Below are 16,222 nucleotides of genomic sequence, written 5' to 3'. Positions count from 1 at the left end.
AAGTGAATCAGTTTCACTTAGTGACCACAAAATTGCTTGATCTAATGGAGGGGAAGAAAACCAGCCTTGAGAGAGATTGAGAGGGATCTCAGATGACCTCCGTCTGGTGGTTAGGGCATTGAGGTGGGTGGCACCGGGCGCTTCTAAAACCTAGCTCCCAGTTAGGCACGACAGGATTTACTGGAGCTACGTTGTAAGAGGGTTCTGCTGCTGGGATTTTGTATGTAGAGTGGGCACGTTGCCACCCTCTGATTTTTTTCTCTGTGGCCCCGAAGGGGAGGCGCACACCGAGAATTCCTGCCCCATGGCTTTGCTCGGGGGCTCTGGGTGAGGAGATGCTTTCTGTGCAAGTAATGCCAGGTTCAGACAAGGGCTGAGGTTCGTAGCAGCTCTGTGGTGTGACGTCTCTGGAAGGTGCTGCTAGCAGAAATTAAAATGCGGACTTACTCCTATGTTTCACCAGAGATGCTGATGGTCTTGGTGGTTCTGTCAGGCCTGCATATAAGTTCCTCCAAACTGAGCTGTGTGTCTCATGACTTTTCTTCAGTGATAGGTTTTAAGACATGACCCTGAGTGAAAAGGCTGTCGAGAATATTATATGATAAATGGGAGAATATATATTTATATTTTTTCCTTTGGTTCAGTTGAGAATATTGCAGAAGGGCTTGTGACACGAAGAGAAGGGTTTGGTGGGAATATCAATAACATCAAATTCTGGAATCTATAACACTCCAGTACAACAAAAGTGCAAGTGCCTGTAGAGAGATATGTGAGATGCACAGGTCACACCTGTCCCCCTCACACAGGGCTTTCCTTAGGCATTGCCATCTTTTGTTTGTGTCAGGAAATTGAAATGACCCCATCCTATGAAAGAAAGACTTTCAAATACCTGACATCTGCAGTCTTTCATCAACTATTTCTCCTCACTTTTTTGTGCTAAATAGCAATAAAAAACCCGCGTATTTCTGACCCAATTCTAACAGGGTTTATTTCTGTAGTCTGCAGTGTTGCATGCATCGCCTTTAGTATCCTACCACTTGCTTTACTCGGTTTTGGTGTGCTGCTCTAGTATCTGACATTTTCAATATAGTTTTTGTCTTGCAGTCAATATTCCGCTAAACCAAAAGAGTCTGCGTAGTTAATCATGTGTATTTTGGGAAAAAGGAGAACTTGGGAGTCGTAAAATTCAGGACATAATATTTTCATGCATCAAATGCGGTGAATTATTCATAAAAATTAAACAACCTTTCTCTCCCTTGTCATCTAGCAGCAGCATTAGCATGTGTTCAGGGAACGTGCAAAGCTTATTCCAGAGCCTTTCCAGCCAGGAGCCTTTGATAACCTGGGATCCCTCCTGCTCCTGAGCACTAATATTCTGTTCAGTCTCACTGACTCTCTTTCCTTGCCCCTCTTCTCTGCCCACACGTGTTGGATTTTGTTTGCGTTCAGTAGGATTTGTCATCCTCTGCTTGTGCTTTCTGAGTTGGTGCACATTACTTCGAGTGTGGGCTATCTGAATGAAAATATGGTAAGTGGTTCAAATGTACACTTCTATTTGATACTTGCTTAATACACACCATTAATATTTTTAGCTTTCTCCTTACCTCGCGTTTTACTCTCACATCTGCTGAGGGGAGGAAAAAAAAAAAAGGGAGGAAAAGTTGTGTTGACAGAGAAATGCTCTGCCCCCCTGTGGTCCTAGATTATGAGACATGGAAATTGCAGACCTCCACTTTCAGAACAGCCTTGTCCTGCGGCTGCTGTGCACCTGGAGATTCACTTCGGGTAAAAAACGCCTTCTTGCTTCTTTCTTTTCCTCCTTGAGTGGTTGATCTAGACAGAAGAAACACAGATGAAATGGAGCAGTATCATTTTAGCAGGCAATTGAAGAAAAACTAATTAGCATTTTAATTGTTTTGAATTTTAAGTGGCTTCTGCTTATTCACCATGGGTTGAAGAACTCCCTTCTATGCCTGACCTGATTATATTAATTACTATTCTTAGTGTAGGCTGCTTCTGTTACTTGGAATTAATTTTTGTGTAGGGCTAGATCCTCATCTGCTGTCAATGGGTGTACCTCTGTGATTTACAAGGCAGATAACTGGTGCACACCCGCTCAAGATTTGGCCTGGGTTTGGTGTAATTTGGTCGTGCTCTCAGGGTACGGGTACCGCAAGCAGGGCCGATGCCTTTAACTCTGCAAGTCAGGGGTTACTCCCCAAGGAGTCCCTTTGCAGCAGGCATTTACACTCATTAAATGTGCCTTGGTTTGACTGCAGAGTTCTCCGGGGACAGATGGGCCCGCTGCATGCATGTCGGGAAGCACTGCGGTCTGAGCAGCCCCGGGGAATGTCTCTGCCTGAAATGACTGGGGACCTAAAAAGAGCGTGGGTGCTTGAGTCAGAGGCATGCTCCTGTGTGGGAAGAGATCAAAGACAGCGCGAGTAAACATGAACCTATCACCTGGCAGTTGGGAAGGTGGATGCTAATACTTCTCTAGTTGGTTCTGTCTATTTTCTTTTTTTCCCTAAGGCTCAATATAGACTTAAGCAAGTTGAGAGTTGTTTTTGGGGAGATTTTGGTTCAGTTGATTTTTATTTTTTTATTTTTATTTTTTTCCCAGGATACTTAAATTTAATTTTTAGGAGCCTACAAAAAAAGTAAACGGAGACTGTGTTGAAAGAAAACTTTGATTGCAGGAAATAGCTGTCTTACCGTTTCAATATTGGTTTACAAGACAGATGAAAGAATCTTTGTTTCATTTGTATGTGAAGTTGTGTATGTTAGACAAAATAAGGTGTTTTTATTTGTTTTACAACACCACTGAAGTGCTGTATTAAGAATTGATGCGTAGGTGTGATAGCAGATGCATACATAGCCAATTAGTATTCAAAGCTATCGTATAATTAGTCACAGGCTTCTCCATGCATGCTTATTCCTATGTTAATGCTAGAGACTTGTCCACCTCATTTACTCAAAATTATAATGTGCTCATTCAAAAAGAAAAAATATATACTCTATCCAACTTTCAAAATTGTCATTATCACTTTTACAGTGAAAAGTGAGATGCCATTTGTAAAATTCCCTGTAAACATGGGTGATTCTTGATAACTGTTCTTACAGATTTGATTAGGTTGTGATAAGTGCGATGGTCACTATTATTTTTTCCCACGTGCATATATTATCTAGAAGGTGACATTTTAAGTAACAAATCCAATACAGTTTAATCTTTGCCATCAAATGAACCTTGTGCTGTCATGGACTAATAATTTTCAAGTATTTTGCTGAAGGCAACCTGTTTAACTTGTCATTTTTATGTGTTCTGGCTTGGTGTTTGTAAAAGGTTGATGTCTGTAATAAACCTTATGTTTTCTTTCCTTCTACTGCACTGGAAGTAGCAATTTTCTGTGGATGACGATGCATCCACAATGATGCTTGTCACTTTGGAGTGCCAGAAGTGCATGTGCATAGGCTCAGGTGAGCAAGGAGGGCTCATTTTCTGCTCCCGTTTTTGTCCATCATGTGTGCCAGGAGCTCTCCTGCTCACCTCCCTCCGTACCCATGCTTTGTTCCCTCTGTGCTGGGGTCCTCTTTATGGTGCTGGGCGAGCACCAGGTAGAGGGGGAGGTGGATTCAAGGAGATCTCCATCACCCGCACATTTTCCTAGAGGCACTCTTGCATCCTTGGCAGGCAGAATTTGGCCTGAAGAAGCAGCCCTTAAGCTGGTTGCTGCTATTTAATTTTAACAGGGGAAAAGATTGCTCTGTTCTTGGTAAGAATTTGTGCTGCTGGTAATAATGTGGTAGACAGAGGAAGCCAAACTTTTTGAACTGAGGACTTTTCGGTAGGATTGGCAGGGATGAGGGGACTCAACAGAAACTATTTACTATGGAAAACATTGAACTAATTCCATGCTGCAATTTTTGTACAAAACATAGAACTTCCGAGAGAAATTTCAATTGGAAATACAGCCATGGATGTCCATGGAAATTAGGAATAAAACTGATTTATGATGTGTTTGCCTTTTATCTTTGATTTGGAGTACCTTTAAGTGAGAATTTTATATAAGATAGAAGAGCAATAAATAGGGCAGACCAAAGCTACTATATATTGAGAAGCAGAAGGTATGTATCATAAGGTTCTTTTTGTCCTATAGCCTATGAGAATTTGTTCTGTAGGCTGCACACTTCAGCTATCTCAATAAATAGAATTCAAAATCATTGCATTTTTAGGTCAGAGCTCAACTGTGGAGTTAGATTAATCTCCCTAATTTATTCCTTTGTGAACATTCATTACAAAGCTTTAGGAAAAGGCTTTGACTTGTAAGGAAGAGATGAACTAAAAATATCGGAGATGTAGTTCAATTTCTTGTAGATAACTTGCGCTAGGTAGGAGTTGTACAGATTATTTTTTTCCAATTCCATAATTACTTAAGCATCATGAATTTCACATGGCTTCACTGTGCCTCCAGTTAACATGTTCTTTTGTTCCTCAAAGCCTCAAAGTCCTGGGTTTTGAAGGAGTTTGGTGCTCTTCTGCAAATGTTTTTCCAGGCAGGTGTGCACGGGCTTTCCAGCTGGCTTCCTGGGTGTCAGTGCTGTCGATGAAATGAAGTCGTGTAGTGGATGACTTCTTTTCCCTTCCCTTCGTTTGAAACTTGAACAGTGTGTTTAAAACCAAACCAAAACTAACCAAAAACCTTCTTTTTGTGGAAGTTAGAATGTCTGATACATTATGCAGACTTAACTGAAAACTGAAGCAAGGTAAGCTGTGTGCTGGAGTTGCAGAGGCACTGAAATTCTCCCTACCCACGTATTTTTCCTCCTTGTATCTAGTGGATAACTACCTATGTAACCTCTTAAAATGCATTTATTTTTCATGTATTTTCTTTACACTGATGATACTAACTACTGGATGTGGCAATAATATGCCAGTGGAGTTTTGAGGAGAGGGGACTTAAAAAAACTTTCCTTTATGGGTGATGAAATACTGAGCAGTATCAGGTAAATGTGGCACATAACACTAAATATCGCAGAACTTTAATACATTCTTTTAAGGTAACACTATACGGCTAACATGGTGGTAACAGATTGTAGCAGACGAAACGAAAAGTAAGTAAAACCTGTTTTTAAGGAGAACTTTCATTCTGAAGTACTTTAATTTCTCCAGGGAAAGTATTTTCAGACTACCTACCCCATTTATGCACAGAGACAGCAACAGGCTCTGAAACCAGTCACCTTTTTACCTTGGGCCAAGAATATGATTGTATCAAAAAGCCACAAGTGTTGTGATACATCAAAAGAGAACTGGATTTATATGCAGTACGCCAAGCGAACGCATGCAATGTTTGATAAACTTCAGAATGTTTAATGCCAAATTTAAAGAACATATCACATAGAAGTGCTGTTTTCCTCGTAACATACACACTCTTTATTCCCAGTGACAGTGTGAAGCCTGTCTAGGCATGCAGTGCTTTTTAAACAGGCGCGGGTCACGTAAGTTCAGACACCCATGTTTTAACAATTCAGTGGGAGACCTGGTTTTGAGAAGTGTTCAGCACCTTGTATTACAAACGGAGCTGATAAGGGGCCTGAAGTTCGAAAAATCCAGCTCCTTATTTAAGCTCGGAAATACAGACAAGTCCACCTCAGGCATTCATTTGAAAAACACCAGTTCTCCTGTATAATTTATAGTCATTGTTAGGCCGTGCTTCTGCTGAAAATAAAAAGGATTCTTGGAAAATCCTGTAGCTGATCCAAAGGATGCTTTGCTGCCTTGCAATTTTAATCTGGAAAGATAAACTGGCAGTCCATGATGCTAGCAGTGGTTGCAGAGAGATTTTATATATAAACATGTATTTTTCTTTTAATGCGACTGGTGGCTTAATGAAAGAGCAAAACAGTAATGGAGAAAAACGAGGACTTTTCTCAACAGATTGGCTCACGGTGCTTCAGATAATCATAAGCTTTAGTCATTTACTGGCAACCTTTGCATTCTGCGTGCGGAGGAAGACAAGGGAAATACCTTTGGAGCAGCTGCTCCAGCTGCCTATTAAAAACGTAGCATTGAAGAAGAGAAATCTGGTGGCAGGAGGATGACACAGAACAGGGGGTTGAAGAGTCACATCCAGGACCTGCAGGACATCCAGCACCCTGCCCTAGGTGCGTGGGGCAGGGGTGTTTCCTCCCCGTGCCTTTCCTCCTGCCGTCCTCTGCAGCAGCAGGACCAGGAGGGAGCCAAAGGTCTCACGGGAGGACGAGTGTTTCTTCAGAGCTGTCTGCATCTGCAGCGCCTCAGGGGATTATTTCAGAATGAAAAAGAGAACCCAGGGTCAAAATCTTTGGGAGTTCCCGCCTTGCACAATCCCTTCTGGCCGTTCCAAGGCCTGACGTGCTTTTTAAGCATTTTCTCTTGTTTAACACAGGCGGCTGAACGGTTTTCCTTCCTGCTCGCTGGTCAGAGTTGCCTTGTGGCACTGACAGCCCTGAGGTGGGGCGTATTCTTCTGGACCACATCTGATTTTTGCATGGGAAGTTTTGAAAAGGGCCTCCTGGGGAAATGGGGTTGGGCTGGGGCTGGGTGTAGACGTGGAAAAGGCAGAGAAGGAAAGAGCCAAAAGGAATTCTTCTCGAGTTTCTTCCCTCTAGATTTGTTGGTATGTTCTCAGCTCTTCGCCCCTTCCCTGGGATGCCTGCCTACAGCAGAGCCTCTCAGTATGGGATCAGAAACTGATTTGCAGAAGAAATGAGATGGCACAGGCATCTCTGTGGGAGGCTAGAATAGATTTTTACATGGTTCCAGTAGTATGCTCTGATTAAAAAATCCATAAGATAACTGAATCCTCATTACAGTTTTTAACCTTTTTAATGTTATTTTATTTTTTGGATACTATCCCCATTTTGGAGGAACCCATATCCAGATTTACAAAACTACCTCTGTTAACCCAGACTTCTGTCCAGGAATCCAGTCAGGACCCGTCCTTAAAATTTCCTTCACATGCAGAAGCCATTTTTGCACAAATTTGCATTTTCTGGGGCTGCTGTTTACGTGGATGTTACTGGCCTGTGGTCCAGCCACTTCGTATGTGCATGCAGGGTAAGCTGTTGAAGACGTCCTGGGCAGCACCGTTACGGTGCTCACCGGTTGGGAATTGTCAGGTTCCTTACAAAAAGGGAGCATACCTTCTTAGACACATCATATAAACCAAGTCACAAAAGTAGAGGTGCTTTTCAGAAGACCAGGTGAGTTGGATATAAAGACGATGACCTAGAAACCTGCAGACCAAAAGTGTTGTCCTGTTAGGACGTAGATTTAGACTTACAATAACCACTGCACACACTGAGTGCGCTCAAAGAACTAACTGTGGGGGGGTTGGAGGGAGTAATCATGCACTGGTTGTGTAGTGCAATGTTGTGCAGCCATCCTAGGGCGTTCAAGAATGACTCATGCTTTTTTTTTTTTTTTTTTTTTTTTTTTTTTTTTGAGTTGCAGGCTTAGAAACTGAGAGTGAAACAGCTGTTTTGTTTTGGATGCTTTTTTTGGACTTTCAGGAAGCATCCATTTCTCCATTCTCCTTTCATTTCAGAATCAAAAGCATTGCATTTTTAATAAGCATGTTTTTCTTATTTTTTCTTTAAAGACTTTTTAAACTCAGGTTTAATATTTCACTGTGAAGTATTGATTCTAGAAGCTCTGAAGAAACACTGGGAATATTATGAGACCCTTGCAATCATTAAATACACCAACATTAATGAAGAATTAGATCATATAGTGGTATAAAACTATTGCATATGATTATGTTAGAAGTGTCTGAGAAAACCCAAGCCTGTTACGTTCTGTATTTGTTTAGTTCTTGAGTTTTTTTTTTTTTTTTTTTTTACTTAGTTGTTGTTTTGTTTTTTTCTTTTTTGTTGTAAGTCATTGCTAGCAGTGGTTGGTCTAGGTATGTTGGCTGATTTACCTTAAAGCATGCAATGACTTTTTCAGAAAGAGAACAAGAGGAAAGCTAAACCTGAACTATTCACACTGAAGTGATTTATGAAAAGATTTATGGGGGAAAACGAAATAAATGTTCAACTTTTTTTTTTTTTTTTTTAAATGATGCGAAGATCACCCTGCAGCCATACATAACAATAATGTGAGCCATGAGGAAACACAAGCCATAGAGGGATAAATTTATTTATGCTCTCCCAGCATTAAGGGAAGTGATGTACGGCTGTTTATTACATAGCCTGTATTTAATCTCTGTGCTGGCGGAGTTCCTTTAGTACCTAGTGCTGTGCTGGTAACACAAATAAATGTGTGGGCCTGTATACATATCATGTGTAATGCTTCTTAGCATTGCCCACTTAGTATATGGTCTACACATGAACTGTAAATTGACCACTTGTAGATATGTAGGCTCTGGTAAGCCAGAATAGTGGTCACCACAGAAATGAGAGCCCAGATTTTTGCTATAAGCCTTTAAGCTTCGGGATCTTTATTTGTTTATAAGTTTTTAATAACTGGTGTCATGCAAACCTTTCTTTAGGTCTGAACGGCTATCCGTTTTTTTGGAGCCTTGTGGGTTGTTAGAATAGCTAATGGGTCTGGTGTTACTTGGAAAAGACCCTGCTTGTTACTTTATAAAGGATCATAAACAACTCCCTGTGCCCCTTGGTTTTGCTGGACAAAGTAAGAGCATAACAGACAGTATCCTAGTTTATAATTTCAGGCTAGCCATGCTAGCCATTACTCTTCCCAAAACTTTTTTGGCTGCCACCTTTTCTCTTTGTTTCTGTAATCTCGCTCTGCCATAGACATGCAGCTCTGTGCAAATCAGTTCCCAGCTTCTATGTTTGTGTTCAACCTCGTCATGTGGCATTTGTCATTGGTCCCTAGAATTGTGTTTTTCACAGTTCTGGCTAACAAATATCTAACTCCTTTATCATTTAACTAGATTAAGCGTTGCTGTCGCATCTGCAACTCCACCAAGGCTTGTGCCTGCATGTGGATCACGCCCCGTTGGGACTGTGCACCATTCAGCATGGCATCACCATATGCTTGGAAAGGCAGGGAATGCTCAAAAAAACTGAAGAAAATAATAATAAAAAAAACGATTTCCATAAATGGAAAAATCACAGTGTATTTACAAGCAGTTATGCTGTTGGAAAATGCAGCCAGCGAGGTTACTGGAGCACATTTTATTTTACGCTTGCGATGGGCTGAGGATGTTTTCATGGGTCGGTTAATGTAGGTCAGCCACAGCAAGTCAAAAATACGTGGTTGCGTTGTCTGTGCATCTGTGAGGAGAGAGAAGGCAGAACTGCTGAGCTGTCAGCTTTGCCTCCTCATCCCGAGGAGGGAGGGTGCTGGTCGGGCAGCGGGCAGCGTGGAGCGGGAGGAGATCTCTGTGCCCTGCTTGCAGAGCAGCCTGCAGAAGGGCTGCCGGCCTTTTGTGGTGGAAGGGGGTCTCCTCCGTACCTCAGAACACATCCACACGAAGGGCTGCTTCTGCTTTGTTATTGCGGGTGTCTGAATTAACGTCATGTCTGCGTGGTAAGAGGCTAGAGGCAGCAGGGATAACTTGTTTTAGTAGAGAAGTGGGGCTGCTTGCCTTAGTGGCTGATGGAAACTCCTTTCAATGTGCCCCTCACCTGGCTCTTTTCATCCACCTCACTCCCAACGATTGTTCAGAAACCTCACACAATGAAAAATAATTGAATATTGTAGGTCTTAAAACCTTTAGAAACTACTCCGTAGGTGATGGTGTGCCTTTAGGCCCAGGACTGAGGGCAAGAAATGCTGCTGTTTGTAGCGATCAGTTGTTTAGCTGAAGATTTTGAGGCTATCTCAAGCTTCCAGGGTGGTGACTTTTCTGTTGTTATTTTTGTGAGGTTGGTTGCAGGCATCATTTTATTTTTGAATGCCTTCATTTATTTTTCGTCAGCTTTATCTTTGCTGCTGGCTGAATATAAGAAGGGTTGGAAAAAGTTTTGGGTGCTGTAAAGTGCAACCTGAATTTCTCAACCTACTTCATGTGGTCTCTTTTCTAGCCTTCAAAACTTATTTTTTGGTGTATATTTTAGAGGTGTATTTCACCTGGTAAGTTCTAGCATGGTTTGAGAAAAGGCCTATGAGTATACTAATTTGCATTGCGCCTGTGATACAAAGCTGTTTTGCTTTTTAGTGAGGACTCATTCTGAACCACAAAGAACTTGCAGGCAAGGAATGTTGTTTTTTAAAAACAAAAGTAAACCTTAAACTTTTCTTCAGACATAATAATGTAAAATTTCTGCAGCTATCTGCAGTGCCCGATACTGGGCTTCCTCTGTCTATCGAGTCAAAATGTTTGTATTATTGTCTTCCTTTCAAGGTTAAGATGGTTTGCAGGCCCTCAGACATGAACAGATTTTTCACGCAGTAGAAGAAGGATGATAATGCCATGTTTCTTATTTTAGTTGATACCAGCTGGCCATGAGCAATTTTTTTGTGTGTATCCTAATTGAAACTAGCAAAATAGATATCTTAATGAGCCAGGTCAGCTGGAGGAGCTGATTAGGTCATGTTGCTCTTTCTGGATTAAGCTGTTTGTTCGGAAAAATATGTGTTTTTGCCAGTGGTTTTGAGAAATGTTACCTGACCTGTAAATTCAGAGGTATTTTCACTTCAGGTTCACTAGTTATAAGTCTGGAGGGGATGGTTTTTTCCATTTACTTTGCAGGATGTGTATATATATATATATATATATATATATATATTTACTATATATATATATAGTGTGTGCGTGTGTGTGTACCTTGCCTGTGTTTGCAGAGTAATGAAAATCACCACGGGACTGGCTGTAGTTGGTTGCTTTCTGTAAATGCTGCTGCACTATTTCCTGGAAAATAATTGTCATGCTTTGGAAAATAATTGTCATGCTTTACAACTTACACTACTCTTTAGACGTGGTGAGGTGGGAACTGGCCAAAATACCTTTTCTGTCTTAATCCAGACGGTGGATCTCTGGATTGGCAGAGCAGGGTGTCGGGTGGGTTCTGCTGGGATGCTTATTCTGCAGTGGCAGTCGTGCTGCCGAACTGATTGCTGTGAGCTCTGTCATTGCGAGCTGTGCTCTGCACGTCCCAGGAAAGGTAAGGGCGGCAGAGCTCCTGCGTTACTTGAGTCATAGCCTGCCCCATCCGTGTCTTCAGATAAACGAGACCTGTGGGGACTGGGCTGCCTCTCTGCAGGTGCAGCCAGGGCTCGGCTGAGGGCCGGGACAGTACGTGTCCTGTAGGGACAAAAGGGGGGAAATTTTGGTGGTACAAAATCTAGGGGCTGGCAGAGCGCCCGCTGCTCACACGCCGCCACTGCTGCTCCTGACGTGCCCTGGACCCTTGTGGAGTTCAGCAGGGGCAGATTGCAGCTGGTGCTTTGCAGCGGTGAGGGCACCCCGTGCTACAAAACGCATGGCAGAGCCCATGCCGAAAGTGCTGGCACTTCCTCACCTTGGTTAGCACGCTTCTCTAGCGCAAAGTCATTGCCAATACCCAGCTCAATTCCCACGGCAGGCAGGTGTTAGCAGCGCTGGCTTTGCTTGCCCTGGGAAGAAGACGGATGCGGCTATCGGACGTGGGAGAAAGTGTCCAGCGGGCGGCTTGCCAGGGCCGAGCGAGCAGGAGTTGAGGATAAGAAGTCAGCCTCGCCGAGGAGTTGTAGCGATGCACCCTGATAACTGCACGCATCTGTGCGCGCTCGTTTAACTTTGCTTTTCCTCTCAGATTGCACCAGCTGCATTCAATCCTAGGCACCCAGCCGTACAGATGTCGCCCGTGTTTGGCTGTTTATTCCCCTCGCCTTTCTGGATAGGAACATTGCCCGGAGCGAGCTTAGTTAAAAAACAAAACAAAACAAAACAAAACAAAAAAAACAACAACAAACGAGCAAAATCCTTGAGAACCCTTCTGGCTTTGACAGGCTGCGGTTTGAACAAATCCCACCTGTTTGTAGTAGCCATAGCACGCCAAGCCTGTACGGTCTGGATTTTCAGGTAATTCAGGCATTTCTGGCTGTACACGAGTTCTTTCTGTTCATTTCATCACAATTGCAAAGTTACCGGAACGGTGTTTATGCTATTAACCAAGGCAGGAGACAAAAGTGGTTGTGATTTACTTTTTTTTTTAAAGCAAGCAAACAAACAAACAAACTTTTTAACAAAGCAGCTGGTGCCGTTAAAGAGAGTTAGACATAGGTCTACATGGTGCAAACCAGAAAAAAGCACCACCCTCAACCACAAAGCCAGAAAATGCACTTCCTTATGAACCACCATAAGGAAGCTGAAGGTACTGCTTATGAAATCCAGGTAGAAAGATACCTACGGGGCAAGGAGGGTTCTCTCCCGTCCACCTTCCAGTCGACTGAAGGTGGGAGCATGGCCAGAGCTGTCACCACGGCCTCCAGGCCTCTGTCACCTCTCTGTGCCCTGAAGGACAAGCAGAGGTGTGGATGGCAATGACAAAAGATGACAAAGTGACAATGAGTGTCTTTTTTTTTTTTTTTTTGAGAGGATGAACCACTTTTTGGAGGCCGGACTGTGGGGTTCAGCAGCTCCCTTTGGTCATCCCTCGGTTCTTCTCGCCAAAGGGCCTGGGCTCCTGTGCAAGGTTTAGCCTTGCCGGGGGGGTGCGCAGAGCAGGAATCCGACAGCAACACATGGTGACCTTTGCAAAACAAGCCAATGCTTATTAGTCAACCTGGCTGCAGCACGTTCTGTTCTGGAGCCAGACATTGAAGAAAAAGTTTTGTCTGTGCTGGCAGCATTACCAGCATTACCTGGTGGGCACGGCCAGCATCTCATCTGCTTCAGGGTATGTGGAGCAGCCGAATCCTCAGCAGCCAGAGACGTGTCTCATGACCTCTTTCCACATGCCCTTCCTTTATGCAGGTGACAAGGTGACTGGGCAGCCCTGTGTTAAATGATTAACGTACTTCATAAACGTAATTCTGAAATTTCCACCTTCAGCCCGGTTGTGTGCCAGCGTTTGCCTACTGTTGAGCTCCATCTGGACAGTGAAGACTCTGCAGTACCTATTAATGACACTTATTTTCTTTTAGTATGGAAACTTGTAATTGGCACGATTTAGCTAAATATCTAGTTGGTGATCTCAGTTGCATCGAGACTTGAGATTGGCTGACTGTGTGATCTGACTTTGGAAGTGATTTGGAATGCTGCTGCGCTCCCAGGAAAGCAAGATGTGCTCCTCGTTTAGGAAGAATATATTTTATTTTTTCCCCTTGTCCCCAGAAGACCAAAGGGGGATTGGATTTGTATTCAGGTGGATTCGGCGGTGGTTGCCCAGAGAGGGCCATTTGCTTGGATACTGCACCTCAGACGAAGGGTTGCTGGACTCTTTTTGGGTGTAGGGACCTCGTGAGGTCAGGGAGCAGAGCAAAGCAATGCTCACGTAGCTGTCTCTCGTCTGAGCTTCACAGAAGGGTGAAAAATTCTGCAGCAAAATTCTGGTTTGTAATATAAAATAAACTAAAAATCTGTCTCTGCCAGAATTGGGTTAAAATCTCACGTTCAGCCCTGGCAGTGCTGAGCATGGGCTGGTGTGGAACGGTTGCTCTCAGTTCCTCTCCTGGAGAGTTCAGACATTGCGGCATCGGGGGGGGATTGCTCCCTTTGATTTGCAGGAACGCAGTGCACGGGGGAGAGCTTCTCCTGGCTGTCCTTCAGAGTCTGAAGGAGGAAGCTAAAAATAAGATAAATTCACAACAAAAAGGGAAAAATGAAAATTTCATAGCTTCGCTTCAGTTTCCACTGTGCTTGAGTAAGAAGCAGAAACCCACGGAACTGACGCCACCGATGAATGAGACAGCTAATTTGACGCTGCGGGTTCATTTTGTGTTGTCAGACACCTAAATAAAGACACGAGATTGACTTCCCATGTACCACAATCTATTCGGGATCTAGGTGCAAGAAATAAATGAAGGAGTTTATAGAGAAGTAAGACAATGGTTGTTTTTTATTGAAGTGTCAATGGGAAGAATATTTGTTTTTAAATCAGTTAGTGCCCTGTAGTACTGGAAAATAGATAAAATCAAAGACTAGAAGGTTCTGTCATACCCCCTGTGTTATGCATTATTAAATTTCTGGAGGAAATAGAAAAAAAAAAATAAGAAAGAAGAGAAGTCATGTACTTTAAAATAAATTCCTAAAAATAAGCATGTGGTGATTGTCTTGTGAGCCCAAGAGGAAAAAATGATTTTAAATATCAGAGAAGAGTAGGATGTTGTTTTTTCTTTTCTTTCCCCAGGCATTTTCTTAAATGGTAGGAAGCAAAGTTATTACCACTTGATGTTGCAGAATTATTTAGATCTGCAAACGCAACGAAAAACACCTATTCTTAGATTTTACGTGGTTTGGCTATTATGAAATACAAAATAATAATGAAAAATTAAAAAAAAAAAAAAATCACAGCAGATTGAAACCCGTTGAAAGCAAGAAGCCAGATATCACAGAGGCAGCAAAAAGTGTGTGCCCTAAAGTTCAGTAAGTTATTTTAAATATCGTAACAATTCTGAACGTACTCTCCTTCCTTGACTTAAATTCAAAAAATCTGATACTGACGTAACGTTAAACCTGTTGGAAGAAATGAGAGATGTTTTGCGTGTGTATGTAGATAAAAGCAAAGGATTTCAAACATGACTGGGCTTTTTGAATAAAATGGAAATTATTTTAGAATGTTGGTATGCAGAATAATGTTTTCTTACGACTGATATACTATTTTTTTTTTTGAGCTCTAACACAAATGCAAGGTAAAGATTTTTTGGATTCTTCCACTAATATTTTAAAAACCAAACAAACTAAAAACCCTCCTCCTCCTCCACCATCCAAACCCACCACAACTAACAACGAAAAACAGGTACTCCACCCTTCCCCTTATACTTTTAAAAGGCATTTGCGACCCTGAAGTCTGGGACATGAAGCTGACCAACAAAACCAGCCGCCCTTAAACTGGGAGTACCTGTCAGGTTTCCAGTACTGCTTCCCTTTGCCTAAATTTCAGTTCAGACTTATGTGAGTTGAGTCGCTGCCTGTGAACACTTCTTCCAAATGAGTGCCACTTAGGTCTGTGACCCTTGTGTTTTTGAAGCTTAAATAAATAAATAAATAAATATATAAAGTAAAAATTTTAAAATGCCCCCTGTGCAGCTCATTCAGAAGTCGTGGCAGGAGGTCCCAGTTCAGCAGATTTGGCTTCAAAGCGATACCCAAAAGTGCTTTACTGACCTGTCCTGTAGAGCTCAGTGTCCTCCCTTTAATTAATGACGAGGTGGCGGCCAGTAGCCCTTCACCTGGGGCCGGCCGTGTGCATGCCTGTGCTGACAGAGCCCGTGGCAAGGTGGAATTCTGGATCAGAAGATCAGAATTGCGTTTGCCATGGTTTCTTGACTGTCTGCCTCTTTGCATTTGGGTGAGCTGTTCTGAAATAAACACTTTGCCTCAGCCCGGCACTGCAGGTTGATTTCTTTTTTTATTATTATTACTATTTTTTTAATTTTTTTTGGCAGCTGGGAGAAGTGGAAATTCAAACTGATTACCGTGTATATGCTTGTTTATGAAGGGCTTTTTCAGGGGTCTTGTTCCCGGGCTGTATTTTCTTTTTCTTATAAAGTTTTATGTAAGGTATGTTTCAGATATCGTAAAAATAAATAAATAAATAAATAAATAATACAAAAAAATATGTAGGGAGCTTCTCACTGACTGTGAGACTGGGCTGCGCTGTGTCCAAGCTCCGTCTCCACACTGGGCGGCTCGGCTCGCTGGCCAAGTTGAGCTTATTCGAAGGTCACAGCTGCTGTTGATCAGCCAGAACTTAACAAGAAGTCAGATCTCTACTCGGACAGCAAATGGCAGAGCCCGTTCGTGCTTTGGTCTCCAGAAAAACACTGCCTGAGCAGCGCCGGGCGTGTGTTTGTACATTCCGATTCTGCAGGCTCCGGCTAATCTCCTTGTTTTGTCCAGCCCGCACGATAAAAAGCCTTCTCCCGGCTGCAGGTCCGACCATGGAGGGAAGAAGCTGGTTGCATGCACCTTGTATGAAGATGTACGGATGCGTGCATGGGTCCAGAGGTGTCTGCGGGGCTCTGCAGAAGTGTATGAAGAAGGGTGCCTTGCTGAGAGCAGTAAGTGGTTGGGGTGGGTAAGCCAAAGGCAGCGCGACGCGCTTCGGGTCAGAGCCTGGGCACGGC

At 42.9% G+C, this 16,222-nt stretch overlaps 1 protein-coding gene across 7 annotated transcripts in view; it reads left to right on the top strand.

The window, feature by feature from the left end:
• Positions 1-16,222, top strand: part of MCTP1 (multiple C2 and transmembrane domain containing 1) — a 287,020-nt gene that overhangs the window by 40,783 nt on the left and 230,015 nt on the right. Inside the window, exon 1 of one of the 7 annotated variants that reach the window (XM_035310878.1) lies at positions 15,884-16,156. The exons of 5 other annotated variants lie outside the window; for them this stretch is intronic. In XM_035310878.1, the coding sequence (XP_035166769.1) occupies positions 16,037-16,156 (120 nt within the window). In that variant the 5' untranslated portion in view covers positions 15,884-16,036. Of the gene's footprint in view, positions 1-15,883; positions 16,174-16,222 lie in introns of those variants that run through there. One more of the 7 variants, XM_035310879.1, reaches the window with a different exon arrangement.

This window comes from Oxyura jamaicensis, chromosome Z, assembly GCF_011077185.1.
Source record: "Oxyura jamaicensis isolate SHBP4307 breed ruddy duck chromosome Z, BPBGC_Ojam_1.0, whole genome shotgun sequence".
Taxonomy (NCBI): domain Eukaryota; kingdom Metazoa; phylum Chordata; class Aves; order Anseriformes; family Anatidae; genus Oxyura; species Oxyura jamaicensis.
The sequence above is the reverse complement of the archived record's forward strand: the minus strand, read 5'-3'. Positions and strand labels throughout refer to the sequence as shown.